The sequence below is a fragment of the Pelecanus crispus genome, chromosome 5, assembly GCF_030463565.1.
Source record: "Pelecanus crispus isolate bPelCri1 chromosome 5, bPelCri1.pri, whole genome shotgun sequence".
Lineage (NCBI taxonomy): Eukaryota > Metazoa > Chordata > Aves > Pelecaniformes > Pelecanidae > Pelecanus > Pelecanus crispus.
In genome coordinates this window covers 8080574-8105626 of record NC_134647.1, presented here as the reverse complement: position 1 = coordinate 8105626, position 25053 = coordinate 8080574, and the positions used below count along the sequence as shown (strand labels likewise).

At 36.8% G+C, this 25053-nt stretch overlaps 1 protein-coding gene across 2 annotated transcripts in view; it reads right to left on the bottom strand.

The window, feature by feature from the left end:
• Positions 1–2465: 2465 nt before the first annotated feature.
• The window catches only part of DARS1 (aspartyl-tRNA synthetase 1), a 42250-nt gene continuing 19662 nt past the window's right edge, over positions 2466–25053 (bottom strand). The window contains exons 5-16 of one of the 2 annotated variants that reach the window (XM_075710575.1): positions 23133–23235; positions 21785–21865; positions 21262–21321; positions 13153–13264; positions 11034–11168; positions 9716–9863; positions 8598–8744; positions 7580–7622; positions 6808–6888; positions 6056–6167; positions 5033–5104; positions 2466–3065 (exon numbers count right to left, since the gene is read on the bottom strand). In XM_075710575.1, coding sequence (XP_075566690.1) covers positions 2974–3065; positions 5033–5104; positions 6056–6167; positions 6808–6888; positions 7580–7622; positions 8598–8744; positions 9716–9863; positions 11034–11168; positions 13153–13264; positions 21262–21321; positions 21785–21865; positions 23133–23235 — 1186 coding nt within the window. In that variant the 3' untranslated portion in view covers positions 2466–2973. The remainder of the gene's footprint in view (positions 3066–5032; positions 5105–6055; positions 6168–6807; positions 6889–7579; positions 7623–8597; positions 8745–9715; positions 9864–11033; positions 11169–13152; positions 13265–21261; positions 21322–21784; positions 21866–23132; positions 23236–25053) is intronic. The other variant, XM_075710574.1, reaches the window with a different exon arrangement.

Here is a 25053-nt window from a genome sequence, read left to right as displayed (position 1 = left end):
TGTAAAATGTTAAACTTTCCACAAGTTACTGGAAATAAAGGACTATACAAGTTTGACTTTTCCAGAACTACCAAATCAGAGTTGTTACCTATCAAAGCAACATAAAATTCTGAAATTACTATTTGCAGGATTTCAAGCTAAGTTCTAACAATGTGCAGCTCCTACTAAAGTAACCTTTACATTCAGGACAAATGCATTTTGATTTATGATCATAATTATTTTCAGTTAACAAAGAAAAACTGCATACAAAGGAATCAGGGTCTCCATCTGAATTCTTGTTCTTGTGTAGCAACTGTGAATAAATCAAACTATAGCATGAGCTTGAACAACTCTTAACAGAATTGGGATAAGCACAGTTGTTACAGAAATGTGCACACAAAACTTGCTGCCAAATCTACAGCAAGAAATGTAGTTCTCAGAATATTTTCTTGTTGTTGCTGGCATGAAATGTAAGTCGGTAATTTTGCTCCTTATTAGAAGGATGTGCTTCCAATGTGGAATATATTACCAGTTCCATATGAAAAAAAGTAATTAAATTAAATTCATTCCAGTTGGCTTAGCTGAATAAACAACTGTTTTGAAACTTAGATTCATCAGTAATAAGGCTGTGATGATAAGCTGTGTTTATAATCCACTTAGCTTTGCAAAGTACAACCGGGTACACTGTTAAGATTTTCAAGTTAATAATTTGGGGAAGATTCTGTGGCAAATTAAGGACAACAAACTCATAAGCAAAGCTGCAAAGTGTGTTATTCCTTGAATGGCGTGACTTCTAAACAAAGTTTAACTTTTACATTTCCAGTACTTTACCTAACTGACCTTTAGTATGATTGTTTTATAATGGAGAACTCGTCACAAAACATTAAAATTAAGTCTTGTTCAATGGCAGCTGCAAAAGATGATTTGCCCTTTTGTGAAATTCTACACAATTTATACACAGCCTCGCTGACCTTTTTGTAGCATAACCAATATGTGACTTCTCTGACATTTAAAAATCAAGGCAGCAACAATAACACAGACTTTGTCTAAACCATACCTCCTACTGAAAGCTCTGTATCATGTAAAATGTTAAGCAAAAATTAAGTCAGGAATTACAAATGTGCATGAATATTAGAGTAATTCTATCACAGTGCCCAAGTAAAGAATTTAATCCTTTGCTCTTTGGCATCCACACTTAAAAAAATGTTTTAAATTTGAAAAACAACTGTTGTGGTCCATAAACAGAAGTTTCAAATACGCTGGTTCCTCTCCAAATGCAGGGCACATCCTTTGGGTTGGGAGGAGAAGGAAGAGAAGTAGCTTTGCGCATCGCTGCAAATTGAGGACGTTCAAGCAGGTGATTCATTTGAGAAAAAGGATGTCTAGAAAGAATTTTAGAAGTACTCTGACTTACAGAAACACCCACTGTCTCTAAATGTACAACAGCCGGGCTGTTCACAGCATTTATAAATGAAAAACAACCTGAAATAGGTTGGCTTACGTTATTTGCTTTTCTTTCGTTGGCAATAGATACAAAACAAAGCAGCAAGGATTTCATGTTTGCTATCCTAGGGGCTAGGTCAGGCAGGAAAACACATGACCTGCTCTCAAACTCACCATCCATGTATTTTCTCAGAATATTACTGTCCTGGTTTTGGCTGGGATAGAGTTAATTTTCTTCCTAGTAGCAGGCATAGTGCTGTGTTTTGGATTTAGTAGGAGAAGAATGCTGATAACACACTGATGTTTTTAGTTGTTGCTGAGTACTGCTTATGCTAGTCAAGGACTTTTCAGCTCCCCATGCTCTGCCAGGTGCACAAGAAACTGGGAGGGGGCACAGCCAGAATAGTCAATCCAAACTGACCAAAGGGCTATTCCATACCATACGGCATCATGCACAGTATAGAAACTGGGGGGGGGGGGTTGGCCGGGGAGCAGCGATCGCTGCTTGGGAACTGTCTGGGTATTGGTTGGCAGGTGGTGAGCAATTGCATTGTGCATCACTTGCTTTGGATATTATTATTACTATTATTATATTGTTACTATTATTATTTTACTTTATTTTATTTCAATTATTAAACTGTTCTTATCTCACCCCAGGAGTGTTTCTCACTCTTACTCCTCCGATTCGCTCCCCCATCCCATCGGGGTAGGGGGAGTGAGCAAGCGGCTGCGTGGTGCTGAGCTGCTGCCTGGGGCTAAACCACGATAATTACATATCCCATAAGTGTGTGTAACCTCCTATCCCTTCTCTAATAGTAACATAAAATAAAGAACAGGCCTATGGCTTGTATACAACTTTCAAAAAAAAGGGGGGGGGGGGGGGAAGATGGAAAATAAATTTAAACTTTAGGCAGTTATTGCATCATTAAAAAAACCCCCAATCCTTATCAATTCATGATTATCGATCAACAAAGCAAAAACCAGAAAGACAGATATTGTATCTAATTTACTTTGAGAGATTTATTGCAATCTATTTTCACAATTTCACATGAAGCCTTTTTGTTAAGAATGTTGTTCTTCTCACCTGCTTCTCTACCTGACACTCGTGTAAATTAACAATTGGCTGGTTTCCCTGATTTTTAAATTGCAAGCATCCATTTATTTTAGCTCTGAGCCAATTCTGTGCTTCAGAATATTCAATCTTGCTGACATAAGTTAAAAATGCAGAATTTTTATTGCATAATTTATTAAAATGTTTAGAAACATGATACAATTTCATGTGACACTAGAATACTAATGCAAAGTATCACATTTTCATTAAAAATGTGCACAGTTGCCAATACAAAGAGTCTTGATCTGTTAAAATATTTTCCTTTAAATAAACAGCTAAGGATAAAAAAAATTATTGTGGCACTTTAGTAATTGAGATTTTTTTTTTATTGCATATTATAACGCTCAAATCAATACAGGTTCATCAGTAGCAGGGGCTATGCTTGCAATCCTATCATATTTGCAGGGCAAATCATCTCAAACTTTCAAAAGCCACTCATGTTAGGGTGTCAGTCGTTTGGGATCCCGTGGGAACATGGAGGTCTGACGAACATTATGCAGCCCTAGGTACAGCATGGTTACTCTTTCCAGCCCTACAACAAATAAAAAAAGCCATCAGTACAGTCAGTCTTTTGTATGAAACTCTTAAGAAGCTAAAGGTACTTCATACCTACAGCCAGCCTCACACAGCAGTGCGACCAAATAGCACGTCCAACTACAGAAAGGAGCCAGATCCAAAATTTTACAGATTTAGAGATTTTAGAGATTTTACATATAGTGCCCCTTCTGCCAGGACACAGACTTCATTTGGAACATGTATCAATAAGCAATGGTACCAGAGACTCAACCCTGCTCTGAATCACTTCAGACTCTGAAGACGGTGTAGAAAATTGAAATAGGAGGTGGGCATTCGGGAGAACTGTATCTTGAATATAGTAACAGAAGTATAGTCCAAACCAGTCTTAACAGCTTCAAAGACATTAAGTGCCGTAAGCAGCTACAGTAAAAAAACTACAGTTGGGGAATTTTATCCCAAACACCCTACAGAACAAAAATGTCGATTCAGCAATACATACCCATGTAACTCTCTGCTGATATCTTTATGATAATAAATACTGCACTGGTCATTGTGTTCTTTCTTCCTGAAATCTTACAGGTTATGTGTGTCCTGTGGACCATGGAAGGATTTCCTAATCCATGGGACTACATCTGCACCCCAGCCATGCTGAGATGAAACCCAGATGCATACTAGTTTTCACACACTGCCCTCCTATGTTAAGGTTTCCATCTGAAATGGTCAGAAACCAGTGTTCATTCTCACAGCATCTCCTGTTTGGCTGATACTTGGCCTGGCCTCTGGGATGTGCTGTGAGAAGCATTTACTCTGCAGAAGAGATGGCAGCTTCAGCTTCCTTCATGTCAGTTCTGGCTGGTCTAAATAATTTTGGATCCTCTGCAAATGCTGCATCTCCTCTGCTCACAAGCACTGGATGATCACCGATGCTTACATCTTGCAGGTATTTCAGAACAGCTGTCTCAACAGCCTATCGCAGATCTAACGCAGCTGCTGAAGGCACACTTAGGAAGTTGTTCTGAGAACATGCTGAGGATGTACTAAATATACTTTACAAAAGTAAGGCAAATGCAGAAAGACTGAATCAAAGAAATCACTGTGTTTATTGGTCAGGACCTACAAAGCATTGTATTTCCATAGGCATTTCATCCTGCTAATGAAAGCAATGTGCATAACTGTAAATTATACATACAATTGTGCATAACTGTAAATTATGCACCCAGAGAGGTGGTGGAGTCACCATCCCTGGAGGCATTTTTAAAAAACGGGTAGATGTGGCACTTCGGGATATGGTTTAGTCTGGTCTACCCTTGATTAGTCTAGAGTGGGCTTGGTAGTGTAGGTTAATGGTTGGACTGGATGATCTTAAAGGTCTTTTCCAACCTAGATGATTCTATGATTCTATGATTCTAAATTGTTATCATTAAGATGCCTAAACCCTATCTTTTTTTTTTCATTTTAATACGTAAAATACTCACACCCAAGACATGAAGCCTCAATACCTTTGCTGAAACAACTGGCGTCAGCCAAACTGATCAGCGACATTCAGTCAAATCACTGAGTAAGACAGAAGCAATCACTTAACTCTCCTCACTGCAGAACAGCTTCATCAAATGCACTAAGAGACCGGTGGCTTCTAGATAGTAGACTATGATAAATCCATACATAATATAGTATTTTCTTGCTTCCTTGAATTTTCCTCACTGGTCAAATTTGAAAGTGATGTGCCTGGCTAATAAATCGGCGTTTTTGCTTGTGATCGCCTACTTTTTAACCTTGCCAGACTGTGCCATTAGTATTTTGCCTATTTATTTTATGATGATCCTTGTATTTTAGTTTCTCTCCTTAAATTCTCCAGGCTAAACAGCCACACACATTTATCTAACAAGACTACTATTCTGAATTTTGTATTGAACCCTGCTTGAGACTGAGCAGTTTAAATTAAGCTCAGGCTAACACAGAACAAAATAAAATACAGATACTTACCTATTCCACCACCTGCATGTGGAGGTGCACCAAAACGAAAGGAATCGATATAAGCCTTTATTTTCTCCAAATCTAGAGAGGAAAAAGATAGGTTTCTCATTTGCTTAATGAACCCCAAGCCAAACATACAAGTCACTAGAGGACTGCAAACACAACAAAAAAATTTACCAATTGAACTTACAAACTAACAGTAGGGTTTTACTTATTAAACATATAAATTATCCAGGACTATCTAGAAATTATGACTATAACAGTTTTGGTTTATAATTTTGCTAATAACAAAATCAGGGAAGGAATTCTAGAACTGAGTAAGAGCTAGGCCCAACTGTTCATTGTAACTTACGGAAAATGGTGACTTTTTGAATAAACTGCAGTGAGAAAGTGAAGATTTAGCAACTGCTTTTCCACCTTGCTACAGTGGGAGCTGCTACTCCTTTGCTACCTGCCACTTCACTTTGCCATTCACTGAAAGCATAATTTTCATCTACATTTTACTCTCCTGATCTCCACCTAATTTACTCTTTTACCCTTCTACTATTGGCCAGCCTTGTCCCTGTTGAGTTTTTTTTTTAGAAAATTTCACCAATGGATACTTCTTGCTTATTTGCTCTCAGCTCAAGAAAAAGGACAGCCAACCCCACGAGACCCTGCTGGAGTACTCCGTAATAAGTTTGTGAGATTACAGAGAGGCACGACTGAATGAGTCTTGTTTGTCTACCCTCATTCTGTCGAAGGTATTTCCTGCATTACATTCTCTTTAAAGTCCTCGGAAACAATTCCTTTTCATCAAGGTGTTGCTGGGAAACTAACTAGGTTCTTAATACCACCACTCTAGATTAAAATGGTTAAACAGAATGAGATGGATTAACATTAAGCATGAAACAGTACTGTGATTGTAGCACTACTGCCATATAACAAATTCCGCCCCAAGGTCTTCCTCTAAAGGAGACAAATCCAAAGGAGACAAATCCAATCATGATTTATATTCTTTTAAATTCAGCTTCATGCTGTTTGACTTGTTACCGATGCCATGATGCTGGGCTCTTTCTGTCAACAGCTGAGGATCGTGAATTCTCTGAGCTCCGGACAAAATCTCTTCCCCTCTCATGAACATATCATAAGAGTTAGAGTTTTTCTGGAAAGACAAAGATGAGTTTTATTTCACAACTACAATTGCTCCATCCTTAGGTAGCAAATATGCACCTCTCAGTAACTTCACTCATGATACCCAAAGTTGTGCAATAAGAATGCAATGTATTTGGAGTCTGCCTGGGAATTACAGCCCTTTGGCTCCTCTCATTAGACTGGAGCCAATTTAAAAAACTGAAGTTCACCCGCATGCCCTTTGAAAAACCGTTATACTTGCATGTAGTTATCCCAGCAAAAGATGCTCTAAAGATATTTACCCTGGATTTTGGAATAAACTGGGGAATTTCTAACAATGTAAAAAAGCATATTTTCTATTAAAGTGTCTGTTGCCTGGAAAGAATGTTTTTGCCTCTTTTCAGTGATGGCAGCAGTGCTCTGACCATGGAGGTCTCTTCATAAAGTTCTCCCGGTTTTAGCTAGATTCTTTCCGGTATATTTTCACCAGTGAAGAGTAACTGTAAACATTTTACAAGTCATGTAATGCTGACCTACTCTTGTTATCAAAATTTTGATTATAGCAGATGATCATATAAATATACTTTATCTATTTTGTCACGTTATCCCTACGCAGAATAATTTAAACTACCAAAACCACCCCATTGACAACAACAAAGACTTTTACTTACAGGGTTCACCGGGTCTGGCATTGTATAAAAAGGCCTCACAGCAAGGGGATATTTGTCAAGAATATAGAAGTCCGTGTCATACTGGAAGAAGATAATTTAAAAGTTAGTACGAGATAAAATGATGTAAAGAACAAATTACAAGAGGAAGACATAACCAGTGAATCTTTGACATAAGATAAAAAAAACATCTCCCAATAACTTTCCACAAATTTGACAGTACTATCTTAAAAAATAAGTTATCAATAAAAGTGGTGTATTATTTTTCAGTTTTCCAATACTACTTCTAGTGTAAAATTACACCTGTTTAGCAGTAACACATCTTGCTGTAGCAATACATATTTATTTTTTGCCAAAGATCTCATCTCCTCCTACAGATTTAGTTAGAATCTGGTTTGGTTTTTTTTTTTTAATTCTTGTAAGAACTGGCTTTGGAATGTACTAGCCGGTTTGGTGTACTCAGTATAACAGGTGATAGAAATAAATATAAAAGACTGAAAATGGCTTGAAACAGCTTATTAATGATAAAGAAAAACTATCAGTAGATTAAATAAGCAGCAGCAAAATGGGAATGCAGTCAGACAATTAAAAAATGGTTATGTGTTATTGCTAATCACAAACTCTTCACAACTTCTGCATGTTCTGAGATACTTATTCTCAATCAGTGTGTAAAAAGTTGTTTTTCATGATGTAGGCATTTATACCAAGCCAATGACTCCATGACATCAGGTTTCAGATTCAATGACAAATTTATTTATTCTAAAATAATTGTTACCTTTTCCTTTACCAGGCGTCCAAGGAGCTTTTCATTAGGTGTGCTGAAAAAGATTATCACCATTAAAATTAGGCAATTTAAACTTGTACTGATTATATACCTCATAAAGCTAAAAAGATTTCAAGCTACAGATCTGCTGCACCCTGCCGTTTAGAAAATCTAGTACTTGTTTCTGAATGTTTTGAATTGTGCAGACAGAAATTTCAGAAATACAGTATATTTATTTCTGTTCCTAAGTATTTTTTATTGGTCCTAGAAATCCCTTAAATAAACTGACACCTAAAGATATTCCTGCTCTTAATATAACTACTTCCTAGTCACCATATTCTGATTACTGAAGAACTGTGTACTCTATTTCCTATTGGTATATACACCTTATATAAGCAGTTGCTGTGGAAATGATTTTGCTCTATCAAACTCTTACAATTGAAATTTCTTTGATGCACAGACTGTTTAACTGTAAAATCACACATTATCCTAATGGTACTGGATATATTATAGGAAAGAACAGAAATGTTTTAATTTATTAAATGTCTTTAGAAAAGTTTTATATAATCAGTTAGTTAAACCCATCTTTCAGTAAATCAATGGGAATGCAATCATGATTGCTTAATCATTTTCCTGAGAGGTGGAAAGAAGAAATGGGAAGGCGTTACTGAAAAGAAAGACCTTAAGACTGAAGAATCTTTTTGTTTAATCCTATTCCAAGATGTGCCAATTCACATGAAGGACTGCAATTGTTAGAAAAACAAATGCTTCTTATCCTTAGAAGGTTCAAATTACTCTCACTTTACGTTCTAAGTTACCTTCTTTTGGATTTCAGAGTTTGTATGATTAGTCTATGTTAAAAGAAAGGACTATTTTCATATCCATTCATTTATTTGTCAAGGTGTCTGGGTATCGGTACCATTCATTCCTCTAAAAGCTTGTGGTTCCTTCTTGAGGGCTGACAGTTGCACAAACTGACACTTTACTACCACCTTCACAAGACTGACACATTTGTCTAGTGCCAAAGTACCTCAGATCTTCTTCATCACCCATCTCAACACCAGCCTCTCTAAGCATGGCCACAGCTTCACGGTATTCCAGCCTCAGAGTTGGCTCCAAAAACTTAAACGGCTCACACGGGAACTGTTTGTTCACTGTCTGAATTTCAGTTTGGAATCTATATACGAGGAAACAAGAACAGAAGCAAAATACAAAACAATCAAGAAATGCACACTTCTTGCATCTAATAGTCATTTTGCAATGGCAATACAATTTTGCCACAAGAGGTCCCTCTTGCAACATAAAAAACCGTTCTAAAGCCACTTCTGGAGAAATTCGGTACAATCCTAATGAAATATTTCACGTAAGTTAATGCATCTACTTCAATGATATACATGTTAATATTTTAGTATTACTTCTGCTTTATTCCTTTTGTAAGGAATAATTGACTAGGTCAGATTTCTACAGTGAAGACATTGAGAAATCATCCCTTTGATTTGTAATATTTGCTTGGGTTCTTTGATTTGAGTAATAGTGTATTTCAAATATAAAAGAGAAATTTCCTTCTAGACAGATGAGAAGATTTGCATTTCTGCTGGCAAGATAGTCTAATCTGTAAGCAAATGAAACTACCTCCTAAACTTTTGGCCTGGCTTTTTAATGAGTTAGGCTGTGAAAAATGGAAAATATCCTTTGCTGCTTTCATGGCAGAGATGCAGGCTGTAACAATAGATTTGATTCAGAAAAACTGTCTTAGACAGTATATATTAATCTTAATTTCAAAATAGAACAATCGGTCTACCTGTAGTGGCACAAAAAGAAGGACCTTTTAAATTAAAGGTGGATCATTTCTGTTAGGAGGCCCATGCAACAGTAAACAACTAATTTTCTTAGTGCAAGCTAGCATACCCTAGGAGATGCAACTCGGGCTAAAAATAGACAGTTTACTGGCCTATGGCTTGAGTGAACTTTAAAAGTCAGGCACAAAGAAATAGTTAAGAGCAAAGTGAAAATGTTTGTTTTGAAGTTCTGTTGTAAATCAGGTTACTAATGATTATCTGACAAGCTGAGGATAAAATGCTCACCCATTTCATACCCCAGTGCAAGAGACCTCGAAGTTGCTCGTGAAATGGAAAATGCTCTCATTACCTTTCCTGAAGTCCCTTGAATATCTGCACCAAGGTATCTGCAATCTCATCTACCACTTCATGATAGTGGTAGTTAAAAGCCATTTCAATATCCAGACCAACAAACTCAGTCAGGTGTCTGTGTGTATTGGAGTCCTCAGCTCTAAATACTGTAAAATCAAACAACAGAAATTCTAACTGACCTGAAATTATCATTCCATTTTGAAAAATAACACTGACAATCAATCACATCAGCATGTCTTTAGACATGACAATTCTCACTGAAAAACAAAAAGAAAACTAGCTGCCTCAGAGCATCATTTATAACAACAGTGACAGCATTATTGTAGCTGTGGTGCTCAAAGGATACAAGACAGACAAGACTTGTAGAGAGGCAGTACCTCTTGTTAGACCAACAGACAGAAGTGGAAAAAACAGACAAGCTTTCAGGCACACAAGAACATTCAGATTTAAAAACTGCCTTTTTCAAAGGAAATGGACTTGTGCATGTGTGTGTGTTCTGGGGTTTTGGTTTTGGTTTTTTTTTTTTTTTTCAGATATATGAGTCTAATATAAACATGTCTTCCTATAAACCATGACTCATCTGTCAGTAATTAACAAGAAATTTAAGTTCTTGTGAATTACTTGCATCTTTTTTTAATTTTATAAGCTGTTATTGACTTGTTTTCCAGCATTTCCAACTTACGTACCTTTAAACCTGTCTTTGAGGTCTTAGGAAAAAAATACTGTAGTACCACCTAAAGAGGCCATGTCCTATCAGCTTTTGAGAAAGAGAGAGCATGAGACTGGAAATTATTTATTTTTTATTATTTACTGACAGCCCAGTTAAAAGTGTACATTTTCTAAATAACATTGTTTGGTACATATACAAAAGCAAGCAATAAGTATATGTTAATATGCAATCTGAAGTACATAAAACCTAGCCTGCCTATTTTAACCTGCTTACTACTGGGCAACTAATGGCAACTAGGCAACTACTGGGCATGGTTAATAGGAAATTATGGCTTCAGTAATCACCGTGTTCTTCCATGTTTTACTAACTTCATCATATTATCAATTTCTATTCTGTCTCCTCACAGAACAGCAGGCACTGGAGAAGAGTACGCCATCCTTATTTCAGCATTTTAGTTTAGTTCCAGCAACTTCTCTGTCAACTTTACTCTCATTAGTTGCCCCAACTGAAATTTGTTTTGGTGAGTGAAATTATGTTAAGTGAAACCATTCAAAGCTTTCAGTGTGCATGTTTTCTTATTTGTACCACAGCTGCTAATGCCATCGCTGCACAATTCACACTTTGGATAAACCAACGCTTTTCTTACCTGGTCCAATGCAAAAAACCTTTTCAAAGTCAGCACATATACACATCTGCTTGTACAGCTGTGGGGACTGAGCCAGGTAGGCACTGCTTTTGAAGTACGATACAGTAAACACATTGGCTCCTCCTTCACTGGCAGCTGAAAAGCAAATGTTTGCAGTAATTATTAAAATACAAACGTAAAAAATAAATCAGAGGTGGAATGACAGACTATTGGTCTTATACTCAAGAGATCAGAAGGAGATTTTTCTTCAAAACATATCAGAGGAAAATGATATATTTGCATCCATTAATGCTAAGGGAAGTTTTGCAGCTCAGGACTGTCACACATTATCTTGCAAATCTGCAAACTTAGTTAGGGTAGTTTAAAATGTTACTATTCCCAGCTGTCCTTCTCCTTAAGAGTGACAACAGCAGAGAATGCATGCTTGTACCACCATGCCTACTTGCAGACCAACATTTCTGGGGAAACCAATCTTTATCAATGACGTAGGCTTCCAGGGGTTAACTGCAGAGGCTGAGATAAAAGCGCATATCCTGTTTTGCCAGGACCATCCTCTCTAACTGAAGGCATAAATCTCTCTCAGAGCCAAAACTACGTTTGCCAGAGGACATCTGCCAAAGGTATAAAGCTTTTTCTCAGTTTGAGGCAGTTTTCACAGCAGGTTACCTTGAGAGAACAGGAACCAAGAACACATGCATTTGAATCCCTTACCAAAACTATGAGCTGAGTCACTTTACCTTTCCATTTCCCAGTGTGTGATATGAGTTATAGCTGCCTAACTTGCTAACAAAAGCATACCAGAGTGAAAGATTAGTTAATAATCTTTGAAAGTTCTAACGTTAAGATATCTCTAGGTAAAGTACTAATTATTATTACTACTAACCATTCCACTGAGATGAATGTTTCTTTTCTTTCATTACCACTACTCCCACCAAAATGGTTTCAGTGAATACTTACAGTTATTTTTGAATACAGGTAACTTTTAAAATCTCAAATCTTAGAACAGTTATGATATTTAAATTTGAAGTGTAGTAAGGATTGCATCAACTTAACTTATTTTTACAAAATATGATCTCATTCAAACAATAGGATGCTTGCTTGCTTGCTTTCAGTGGTACAATGCACAGTAAGAATAGCACACTTCCTCAAAGGTCCTACATAAATAAACTACTTGGGAGTCTTTAGTACTTCATGCTGTTTCAACTGTCTCTGTAGGAAAAAAGTTATCTAATCTTACAGTTCAACGATACTTTCCATGTTGAAAGAATAGCTGCTTACATGCTTTTTGTTAAAAAGCCCTTTTTTTATCTCAATCAAGAGCTGTCTTCAAAAATATAAACACAGAAGTATAAAATTCAGTAGGCAAAATGTACGCATATAATGAATATACATACAGTAAGAACAATACAAATATTCTGCCCTACATTTGCCATGCCATATGTCTTAGCGACATCAACAAAACCTCAAAGAGCAGCAATAAGATGGAAGAAAACCAACCATCAGTAAATCACGTTATTTGACTTTTGAGAACAATACAGCAGATCAACAACAGAACTAGAAGCAAAATCTACATTTCCAGACGTTTAGTTGGGCTGAAGCCGTTAGGCCACACCTTCAGAAAAATGATCTACCACCTTCTATTTGGGCATAGGCTCATTGCTAAAGAAGTGACATATTGTATATAATGGCATTATCTTTTATACCGTGATATGTTTGTTGTAACTTCTTTATGATTGAAGCTGCTTTTAATCTAAGTTAGAGTGGGATTGTTTTTGATACTGGGAATGGAACTGGCAGTGCTCAACATCGAGAACTTTGATTTGAAGAACAATGCATATGATCAGACATCTGTATTTAATCAAATTAAAACTTTAAATGCACTGCAGAGTACATAAATCAGGTATATATATTTGTCTTGTCATTCTTTTAACATCCAAAGTCAGGAGAAAAGTAAAGAACGACTTTGACACCTGCTAGAAGACGTTTGCTATGTTGCATCTAAATTAGAAATAGAACTTTATCTTTTTTAAATAAAACCTTACTAAATTCTTGGCAGATAGGTATGCTGAGCAACTGTAAAAGCAGCAGACCTGTAGCTGCTGGATCACATATACAATACCTGAAATGATTTTGGGAGTCTGAATTTCCACAAATCCCTTGCGAATAAGAGTTTCTCGGAAAAGCTGACAAATACCAGACTGAAGGCAGAAGATTGCCTGACTAGTGGAGGTCTACAAGAAGAAGACAAAATAATGAATCCTAAGTTATTTTTTCCTGACTCTGTTACTTTTTCTGCACAGCTGGAAGGATGAATCTCTTCTCTTAGGAACACTTGATTATTGCATTTGCCTAAAGAGAGAAAAGTGCAAATCGGTAATTGTTTGTTACACAAAAAGAAACAGCAAAGGAAACAAGAGAAACTCCTCATTTCAATTTATGGCATATTCAGTTATAAAGGAGGCACTATGGTCAATTCTGCATTTAAAGAATCACTGATTTATGAGATGTGCTTCTTCAAATAAAGGTTTTATAGTAAGAAATTGAATAAAAACACTAAACCTATTAAAAAGCTTTCAGCACACTGAACTAGAACAGCTGCAGTAATACACACTGCATGATAAAAGCAAAGCCCTCAATAACTTAGGTAGAAATGTTTTGTCTGTTAAAGGCTACCAAATACGTCTTTCATGTAAAAACACAGCCACATGTTAACCATGTACAACACCGCCACAAAAACATCCCAAAACCAAGGTCTAAACTCTCAGCATTTAAAACAGTCCACATAACACCTGATCACATGAACTGCAGTTCTGTCTTTTCAAAATTTACCTGAAGTACATTTAGCTGAAAACAAAAGCAGATTTAGCTCAGTTGATCATCTTTTAGTTTATGTATGTGACACAGTTAAGCTACTTATCTGGTTAGCAAATACCTACACTAAATGTTCCTGCAACAGTTTTGGGGCTTTAGTGTGAAGAAAAAAAAAAAAAAAAAACAACACACAACACCCTTAGTGAAAGCTGAAAACACTGCAATACGTCAACCCTGAACCCATATCTGATTTCGTGCTTGCAGCATTTAAGACCTGACAGTTAGCAACCTAGAAGCGAATGTAAAACCTAACGAATTCTTGCAAACAACTGAGAGAACAGTTCTTTATGACAATCTGCGTCATAGCACTGTTTACTTCTTCTTTCTGAAAGGTACCCAACTTTTCAGTTAGGGTAAGAGCAGCCTTGTGGGCTTTTTCACATGACTCGTACCAAACCACAAAACAAAAAACCCCCAGCCAAAACAAATTATATAAGCACCCAAATTTAGACAGTCAGACAGTAAATGCATTGAAATAAAGCTACATACATCATCTCTGCAAGATAAAGATATCACTTCACTGAAAAAACAAAAGAGAAAACTGTAATAATACTGCAGATCTGTAGCAATTTGGAGTTATTTGCAATTTTAGATGACCGATAAAATATCTCAGGAGCGTAAGTGGTTGAGACTAGTAAATAATAGCTAGCAGCTCTCAATGTCTGATAGCATTAACCACAGCCACTACTCCCACTACTTTCAAAATGAAGGAAACGAGGTTTTGAGCAACAGTTACAAAAGTACCCTCAAACTGTTTCACCTTTTTTACACAGGTCTGCCAGAATCAGACATATGCTAAGACTTAGCCTGAGTTCTGGGCATAATTTGGCAGTGTTACATCAAAGCACTGGGATGATTCAAAGGGATGTTGGTTTTTTTTTTTTTTTTTTTTTTTTTCTTAACCATCTCCTACTTAGAAGCTGAAGGACATTTTCCAAGAGATGACAACTGAAACAGTCACGTTTGGGTTTACCAATACAGTTTTTGATAAACTAGACAAATTTCTAAAAATGCTGAGACAAAATGTGTAACATTTATTTTAAGCGGGATAGTAACAACGCCTCCTCTACCCTTCTGATGAACCAATGCCAGTTTCGTGCCAGAGCAGGTAAGAATGCAGTCTTAAGTCATACAGTCCTAGGAACAAGAAAAATGGTTGCTAAACCCAATCTGAAAGCAATTACTCAGTCTGATGCCTAAAAGTGTGCACAGAAACACAGCCAGTCAATAACTAACACAGTTCTCCACTAACAATAGTTCGTCAGGTAGTAACTCCTCCTGGCTTTAGTGAGGATGCAGAGCAAAGACTCTGTCTTCCAAATCCCATCTCTAAGATAAATTATACTTAAAAAATGGCATTTATGAAAGCCGCCAAATTCACTGATCTGGACACTGAAGCTTTTATTTAACTACAGACCATGGAAAGAACAGGCAGCAATTCTCCATACCTCAAAGTAGATCTGACAAGACCACTCTTCTTTCTACCAAAGGCAGCTGAGTTTCAGTGCCCATTCATGAGACTGCCAACTTGAGAATTTGTGATACTGAAGTCTCCTTGTAAGAATTAAACAGGCCAACAAGACATTTGAGATAAGCTCCTAAAGAACTGCCACTCTCCACATGCAGTGGAGTCACATGGATGACCTCCAAAGTTCTATGTGCCGCTACAACTTTCCAAAGATTTTAAAGATGATTCTGTATCTACACATGGAGCAAAACTTTTCAGATTTCATTACATCTTTTGCACTGGTATAACGTTTAGGACAAAAAGAGAGTGAATTTATCTGAAGAAAGTAAGTCAAGCTGTTGTCCTGTCTGAGATGCTGGTACGTGTATTACCATGTTTGGTACAACGGTAGGTAACAGTTACCATTTGAGCTACCACACAAAGGTACAATACAGCAAACTAAAGGCAGAGACAGCTGTCAAAGTGCATCGATTTTTGCCTTTGCCTTACAAAAGATTTTGCCATGGCATTCTTTTCCTGTAGTGTTCACTCTAATATGAACTCTTCCACATACATATTGACAAAGTATCTTATCTGAGACAGTAAATAAAAAAAAGTAAATAAAAAAAGACAGTAAATATTCCTTCAAGGGTGAAGCAGCATCAGAAACAAACTTATGCCACTTAAATACTGTTGCAGTTAACAGTGTTAATGTTTTAACTTGGTCTGTGGAGTTGATTTTACAGGAAAATTCTTTATTTTTAATAATGACCTTTGTTACAGACAGCAGGAAAAATGTTTAGCTAACAGTGCTGACATACAAGTTTCGGTCATAACCTTACTCTAATTTCACATGTGTGTTTATTATTTAAATGCCACAAAGGAAAATATTAATAATACAACAGAGCATATTTTAACACTACAAGCAAGATTATAAAAACAATTATCACGTTTTATTCAGCACAAGCTGCAGTGTTAGAATAATCACAGCCACATAAGTTGCCAAAGACCAACAAATGTGTTTCAATAGAATTGAGGCCAGGTAACACCTTATGTGATCATATCTCAAAGAGGTGCGACTGAGGCACAGACATGCAAAGTTCTGAACTTTTCTTTTTACTGTCACATCAGCTGTAGAATTTGTTCCACCCTCACCTCAGTTTTGCTTCTGTTCGCCTGCTGTAACTACCTATCTTCCACCATGAACAATCACTAAATACATGAAGCAGGCTAAATAAAAAGGCAAAATAATGCAATCTACATTCTTTTAACTAATATACATTATTTTAAACAACGTAAATAATTTTGCAGTTCTTCTACTATATATATTTACGAGCAATTAAGTTTTTGCTAAGAAATAGGATTTACATTAAATAACATTTTTTTAACCCCAAAGTGACTGAAGTTGACTTTTTTCAAATTTCAAAATTACTTATAGTACAAGAAGAAAATATGAACATGAAGTTTGTTGTCTAAATGACTGGGACTGTTATGTCTTCACCACCAAATCACTACCCACAATAAACTGTACATCTGTTTGTTTGTTACAGCTTGAATTCAAGTCAAGAAAAACACAGCTTTTGCAATGAGTAAATTGAATTCAACACAATGAAATCAAGCTTGTAGTAATCAAGTATTTTGAAAAAAAACCCTGCATTAAGATCAGTGTACAGTTGGATTATTGTATAACATAGTCTGACATCCATAAACTACTAGAGACAGAGTTTAATGTTTATGCTCTACCCTGAGCAATTTAAACAGGATAATATTGACCCTAAAAAGACTATGCTTTGGTCTCAATGAGCTGTGCATTAGCAGACACAATTATAGCATGAGGACTGCAAAATGCATATAATTCAAGTCAAATTTGGACAGATACTGTTAAGATAAAAACCCCTGCTAGACATCAAAAATAGGCCAGAGCAAGGACATCAGTCAGGTCCATTGTTAAAACCTGATGAACCTGAATTGATTTTTTCTTCAGAGGAAGACACACTAAGAAGCAAAACCCCCAAATCAGTGCTTCACCTGTTGTCTTTTCTTCATTGTTTTTCATCTACCGCAGATCTTCATGAAATATGGTTTCTGTAGGTGTTTTTACAGACATGAAAGTCTATATATCACTGAATACTTCAGTTAAACTTAAGAACAGAAGAAAAGTAAGGATTTAAAAACACAATCAGTCCTCCAATTTGCCTTTTTTAATTGTTCCGATAAAGGAATGGTAAATCAAACAACTCCAAAATCAACTGTTTTGACTTTCATTAAGCTGTCGTGAAAAATAGATACTTAGGTCAGCAGTGGTTTCCTCACAGTCACCTGTGGTTATGTGGAAGAAAATCTGGTCTATACATGGACTCTTCATTCTTCTTACCAGCTCTCTTGTCTCTACACCCCCAATTTTTCTACTCCACAAGTATGTGATCTGTATTTTATGAGTTAACCCATAAGGAACAGATTCATTCTTCCTCAGTCATCATTCCTTGGAAAGGATTTTTAAAACCTCTCCACCCTAAATAATCACCATTTTCCCTCCAAACATCAGAATAACAACTACAGCAACAGCTTGGGATCTTGGCATTTAAGTACTTCCCATCCCTTACATCCAAAAACTAGCAGACACCTCTGCAAGATCTTTGTCAGCAACCAAAATGCAAGACTCTTAAAAATACAGGGCTCTACTCAGTCTATTTCCACATGTACACAAGAATGGAAGCCTTGCAATCTTTGTAGAATACTCTGGATATGACATCTCCACTAACATAATTTCCTTATTATTAATCACACTCCTTCTATTGCATCATAAGAGAACTTCTTGGTATACATCATAGCTGGATGGAATGATGCCATTTTTTGAAATCCAGTCCCTTTCATTCATGCAATAACTGAGTTTCTCAGCTGCACTTTATCACAATTTGGCCCTATCTAATGAACTCATTGGTTAATCACTACTTAAAATTAGTTAAACTACTCAACTACTTTAAAGACTGTATTTAAATGGACAAAAATAATTTTAATTCCATACTAAGGCCTTTTTTTAGTCTGAGTCTAGCCAAGATCTATGCATTTAGTTTGTTAAACCTTTCTCCAAAAAAATAGTATCTTTCTGATGTTCGATGACCTCCTTCTTCCTTAAAAAACTGGGGCACTGAGGAAACCAGAACTAGCTGGTACATATATCTGTGGTTGGACTTCCTTCCACACTTGTAGGAACAGACCATCACAGCATTAGATTAGAACTATTCTGTTAACATTCCTTCCCTGCTGCCCATGATTTGGTTTTCCTAGAAAGAAAAGGTCTGAGAGAGCAGTGGCTAACAATGGTTTCAGGTACCTCTCTGAGCTTTTAACACATCATGTCTTCTAATCCTCCTTAGAACATGTCTACTTATGCAGTGCATTTGAAACACTAGGGACTCTGAAGTCCCATTTGTACTACAGCTCCAGTCTATGTAACCAAATCACTGAAAATCAATTACTACTTTGAGGGGTTTGGGGTTTTTGTTTTTTTTTTTTAGTTATTTTGAAGGACAAACAGCCTTCGTGTCCCTGGCTCTTGTGATTCCACTGCATCCAGTACTTAGGATGTGCACATATATATAAGCATATGTATTCTCACTGGGATTTCCCCTTTCTCCTTAAAATAGCATTTCTGCTTATTCAGCTTTCCCTTTAAAAAAACAGGTCAAAGTAACACATAATTATTTAAAATCTTCTTTTGCACAAGCAAAGCTCCTGCAGAACAAACAAAGCAAACTTATGAATAGGCATGAGCCTACTGTTACAAAATAATCTGCTTTTGTTCTGAAACAAATAATGAAACGTGCAACAGAAAAGACACACAGAAATGTGATACAGTCAGAGACAGAAACTTTTCCCGTACATAGGAGGAAGGCAACATAGATACCTAAGCCTAATCGAGGGAAAGCTGTGGCCAGGTTACATCCAGCCATGGATGCATGCAGAGGACGAGACATAAGGCACTGAAGTACTGAGATTTGACATTTCATCCTTCCACCAATTTTGTTAAAAGTTAACCTGAATTCCTGTTTAGCATGCAATAGCTGTTTAGCACCACACTGCAGCAGCTGTTGGAGCTGAGAAAAATAGCTTCTGTAGAAGGCACAGTTAAGGTTCAGACCTCAAAACAAGGTGCCAAACATTGCTGAATAAATGGTGTACCGACAATGGTTGGGACACGTAAGTTAGAAAAGGTTATAGCAGCATCTAGTTCGCTCACCAGCTGTACCCTCCAGGCAGAACACTGGCGCTAATGTTCTTCTACTATACTGGCAGAGACATATAAGAAGTACTGGGAGAGTCCTGCTGGACTACTGAATGTGTACAGGGATGGAATAATTTTAGCCCACCCCTTTCTGTTCCACCTCTTGTGGTTTATTCTGGCATTACAGTCTTCCTTCTTTTTCCATTACTATATACCTTCTTAGGTTTTACTCTGCAGATGCCCTCATCTGAATTACAGCCAAGGATACTTTTCATGCCATTATTTTCAGCTAGTATTTTTAACTGTTATTTCCTTTTGTATTGTTTCTCTGTTCTCCTTGGGGTTCATGGCTCTTTCCAGTTTATTATACAGGTATTTCATTAATTTAATGGATTTTCTTAAGTTTCTCTGGAGTGCTGTTGAGCATTTTTCTTCATCACCAGAAGTTCAAGTAAAACTTGCACTTTGAGCATCCCAGAGTTCTCCCTTCAGTTCAGTACACTGCCTTACCACTACCATAAGCTGATGATCCTTTAAATAATTTACACTTTCAACCATTAGTATAGAATTCTTTTCATCAAAGGCTTAATCTAAGACACAGATGAAGAGACCAATATGATGAGATACCGAGTACCCTGAAAAGCAATCACAAAGTGCTGTTGCTCCGTATTAAACATAAGGTCAAGTGAAAAGCAATTACCTTTGGTCCAAGTAAAACAATTTGCACAAGTAGTTTTAGTTGCTGAAATAAGGAGAGCAAATGCTTTAAGCGCCTCAGTGCCAGAACTTTTCCAAATTTTCCAATAAATAACTGACTTTGTTTTATTTCCCAGGTCCATAGATTGATTTAGTGAGAAACTGCCATTATGAGAACTTTGAAGGCAGTACTAGATACACCATAAAAATGAGCTAAGCACACTCTTTGTTCAGTGAAGAGTTAATTAAAAATTTATTGTGGAGAGCCAAATATGGGAAAAGACCAGAAAGCCTCATGTCAATGGTTAGTTACTTACACACTTAGTTGCTGTTTCATTAAAAAAGAAGAAAAGTTCTGTAAGTGATTTAGTAGATAGTTTTTTGCTGCTGATCATAAAGAGTAAATATTTGGGAGGTATATTAATTCACAGAAGGCTGTGTCTCTATGACCTGGATGAAGAAAGGTGTTTCAGAAAAAAAGAAAGATATGAATGCTGTGGAAGAAACAAAGAGAATGAGACTGGTATCATGGCCGGGTGCAATTTCACTTGCAAGACATGCATTACAGCACCTCAATTACATGTTAAATTCAAAACTTCCACCTCATACTTAAAAACTGAGCTCTTAATACAGTTTTTGGGTATCAAAGACTACAACTGAGATGAAATGTTGTCTCTAAATTGTCCCTATTCAGTCACCTTTGACTTTTGTAAATTAAAAAGCCCAGATGTACATGGCCACATGCCAAATCCTAAATGTTCACCTTTAAACTACTAGTACATGTTCTTTGACTAATGTCAGGAAAGGTGAACATTTAGGATTAAAAACCCCTTATGTTTTCACAATGCCACTCACAAATAGAAAAATATGTGGTTTAGTTTTCCTCTGGCCAACAACACACTTCCATCAAATCCACGACTTTTATTGCTTCATGGATTAGAAATGTGAAGAATAAACACTTGCAGGCAAGAACGCAGGACGTTCCTTACCCTCAGATCAATGACTCTGTTGTCCAGTCTTGTATCTTGATTGACAGTAGCTCTTCCATCCTAAAGAGTTGTGCAAAAATATGTAATGAATACATACACCTCCAAAAAAACCCCCACTCAACAAAACAAAATCAATGGAGAAAAACATCCTTGGGCTAAAAGCCAGGGGCTACTTCTAAGTTCAGTAGAATTTCTAGATCATTCTAGAAAGAACATACAGCAAATGGGCAGCAGAGCAAAGCTTAAGGTGTAACTGCTCCCAGAGGTCACAAACAGAACCCAACTATGAGGATCCAAGAGACACACACACAAAACTGCAAACCCTCTGGTTTTGACCTTCTACTGCAGTTCAGCAGACATCAAAGCTATAGAGATTTCTAACACAGTTCTGGATAACGCAAAGGAAGTAAAATGCAAGCCTAACAAACCCCCCAAGTCACTGCATTAAGGAAGTTGCCTGGCTTTCATGTTTTTGTTCAATTACAAAGACAATAAAAAGTATTTGAGGATGCAAAGTTTTCACCTCCTCTCCTTCCACTTCTGGCCGAACCGCATCATCCAGCTGTAAGGGTAGTCGGGGTTCAGCTAAACTGACCACATAGATCTGAAATTGAGACAGGAACAGAAATAGCATGAGAGTCAGCTCAGAAGGAGGTGTGATTTACAAAAGGATATTTCTGGCATAGACTTGAAACAGTGTTTGCATAGGCTCTTAGCTGTAAGACTGTGATTTTAGTCAAATACTTGAGGTACATGGGTGCATTCTCATGACAATACTGGAAGTGCTTAGTTCCTATTTTCCTTCTGAAAGATTAAAAATATTTTTTTTCTTCTGGGAAGCACTGAGTTGAGCAAGTACACACTGCCTGAGGGACAACCCTACTGGCACGAATGCTAGGTCTGAAACTAACAGATTTCACAGAGGTTTAGGTTCTGATTCCAGCAAGATCACCCTGTTTTTCTCATTGTTAATGTATAATTTTACTTATCATCTGATTGTATCTGAAAGAGCCATTTCAGATTGAAAATTTATACCTAAAATACAATCGGAGAATGAAAAACAGCTTGCCTTGCCTTACAGTCTAGTCGTAGGTGCAATGAATTTGATATTCTTTCAGACAAATTAAGCATATCATAATCTGCACATATATTAAAACATGTTTCTTCAAAATCTGATTTTCCTCAACACTGCTAGCTAAAGTTTATCTTACTCTGCTATAACTATAATAGCCATTGTACTCTACTCTAGAGGTGACTGTGTTTCAGCTGTATTGTAGGCATACAGTTTGCTTGAAAACCTTTAGAAGGAAAGGATATTACACAAAGGTTTAAATATGTTTTCTATTTAAACAAATTATAAAGTTATACTTCCTCCAGCCCTACAGCACAAGCTACAGGAATTTTAGATTCCAAGAGCTTCCATACTGTTAAGCCAGTGCTTTACTTTTGCTGAGAGTTAGGTATTCCATTCCATTGTACTAAGGGGAAGATTGTAACTTTCTGATAAAGAAGAAACTTCTGACTTGCACTTAAAAAGCAGCGGACTTTTTATTACAGTATCTGCTGCAGTTAAGAATCAAAAACTAGAATTACAAGCATTCCTAGCCAAATTATTCTAGTGAGATACTTTATTTTACTTGGTACTGTAGCTCAAATGGCAGATAAAAATAGGAAAATCTAAAAATCAAATCTCTTAAACCCAGAAATGTTCCATGTTTACATATGATACACTGAAATTTGTACTTTAAACCAGTTTAGTTCTCTGGTACGGGACTGCTTACTGGCAAAGTCTATATATGTAGATAGACAGATAGCCTAGACAGACAATCTCTCAAACAATTAACCAGTGCTCCATTTGCTCAAAAAGTTACCCTTTGAACGTGAAGCTCAACATCTTGCTGAGTACAACCTCCGATTTTCTGATGTGCTTTCCTCACAACACCTTCTACATCCACGATGCTCTCTTTGTTGATGCTGTCAATAAAGACAGGATAGGAGGCTTACTAAATTTCATTGCACACTGCACCATACTCAGTACTGAGCACTAGGATGTTCATGTACTGTATGGACTGCTGGAACAACAAAACAGAGTTAAGGATTTAGGTAAAGTTACTTATTTTATATATATAATAACTGAGTAACGAAGGACTTTGCTAAAACATTCCCAGCCACAATAAATTCAAACTGGGATAGAAGACTTGGGAGGGAAAGTATTACGATTAAGCTTAGTGCTCACTCGTTGTGTGTGTATACATAAACTGACAAGTTGCATAGCTCTTTTTCTGGGCCACATACACTCGTGTATGTGCCAGCTGATGCAATTATCTGAAAGATGTGTCTTAACCAGCAGAACAACAAACTGAAAGGAAGTCCTAGATCTGGAGGGCAAAATCAAAACTGATTGAACTTGTTTAAACTACATGACTTGTTACTGAAAGATGCAAGATGCTTGTAAGTCATTTCTCTACAACAGGGGACATCTTAATTGCTCTCCACTAACAGTCACTAATAGCACATTAAAACACCATATACCATCTTGAAAGTCTTCCAAAAATATGATATAAAGTATGTGTGCTATAACCAAACAATAACAAAAGCCTCAAGAGTCATAGGTGAGAAAATAATTTGTATAAGCAGTTTTTATTTAGGTATTTAAGGCACTGGACTTTAAACCAGTAATTTTCTACAGATAATCTCACCCCCACTGGAAATATATTTTCACTCTGTCTCTGTGGCAGCCTGCCTAAAAAAGGCCAAATATCGGAAAATATTTCTTTCCTTTTTATGAAAAATAACTGTTACAATTAACTTTGTTTCACTTCTCAGGCCTTCTTGAGAAAGCTGGAAAGTCCTTCATGTACATTACTTGACTGCATAAGCCCTTAGAAAGCAGGAAAGTAGCAGGCCCACAACTGTGCTGCAAATAATAAGAGGTGAGCAAGGATGTCATCGGACAAGCTGGCCACTACTGATGTCAGTAAAGCAAAGAGCAATTAACAATCTTCAAGTTTACAAGGTTGGCTTTTTTTTTTTTTTTTTAGGAAGACCCCTCTCCAAGCCCCCAAAAACCCAAGCCGCAAAACCCACACAGCTAACTTGGAGGGTGTTGAGATAAATATTTATATGCACAGGAGGTGTTAGTGAGGGGCAGTAACCCCCAGTTAAAGGAGGTAAGGACAGAGTACAAGCAGGTACAAGCTACTGCTGACAGTAACTACAGTCCTGTCACTTGCATCTGCATCAATTTATTTAGCACGACCTGGACTCAGTCTAAGAGCTGTGAACAAAATCTAGGTATTCTAGCCCTACAGTCTTTTTGTACACCTACACCACATGAGAAATGTACTAGGATTGAGAAGTTTCTCTTTAGAAATATCTGTGTTTGGAATTAGTCATTCTCTCCCATTTTTAAATTAAGATTTACCCAGCTAAACAATTAAATTTATCTTTTTAGTTGATGAGGGAAACTTAACTTTCTTCTCTGATAACGCCTGAGTGGTGTGACTCAGAAGCAGCTGAGATACAAATCACCGAGTGTTGCCGACTATGACTACTTGCTTGCCCTGCTTTCTACTATTCCTGAAGCATCCATATCAGCCTTAAGAAAAGCTAGATGGATCTTTGGTCTAACCTGGGACAAACTTTTTAATGTTATAAAGCTGACTTCAAATTTCAGTTATCCAAAAGAATTTTTGAATAAAAATTATTAAAGTTTTGAAAAATCTGATTAAAGTAACAGTGGAAAATTCAAGCATCAAAAGTCTCAAAACCTAACAGCATCACTATAAGTAA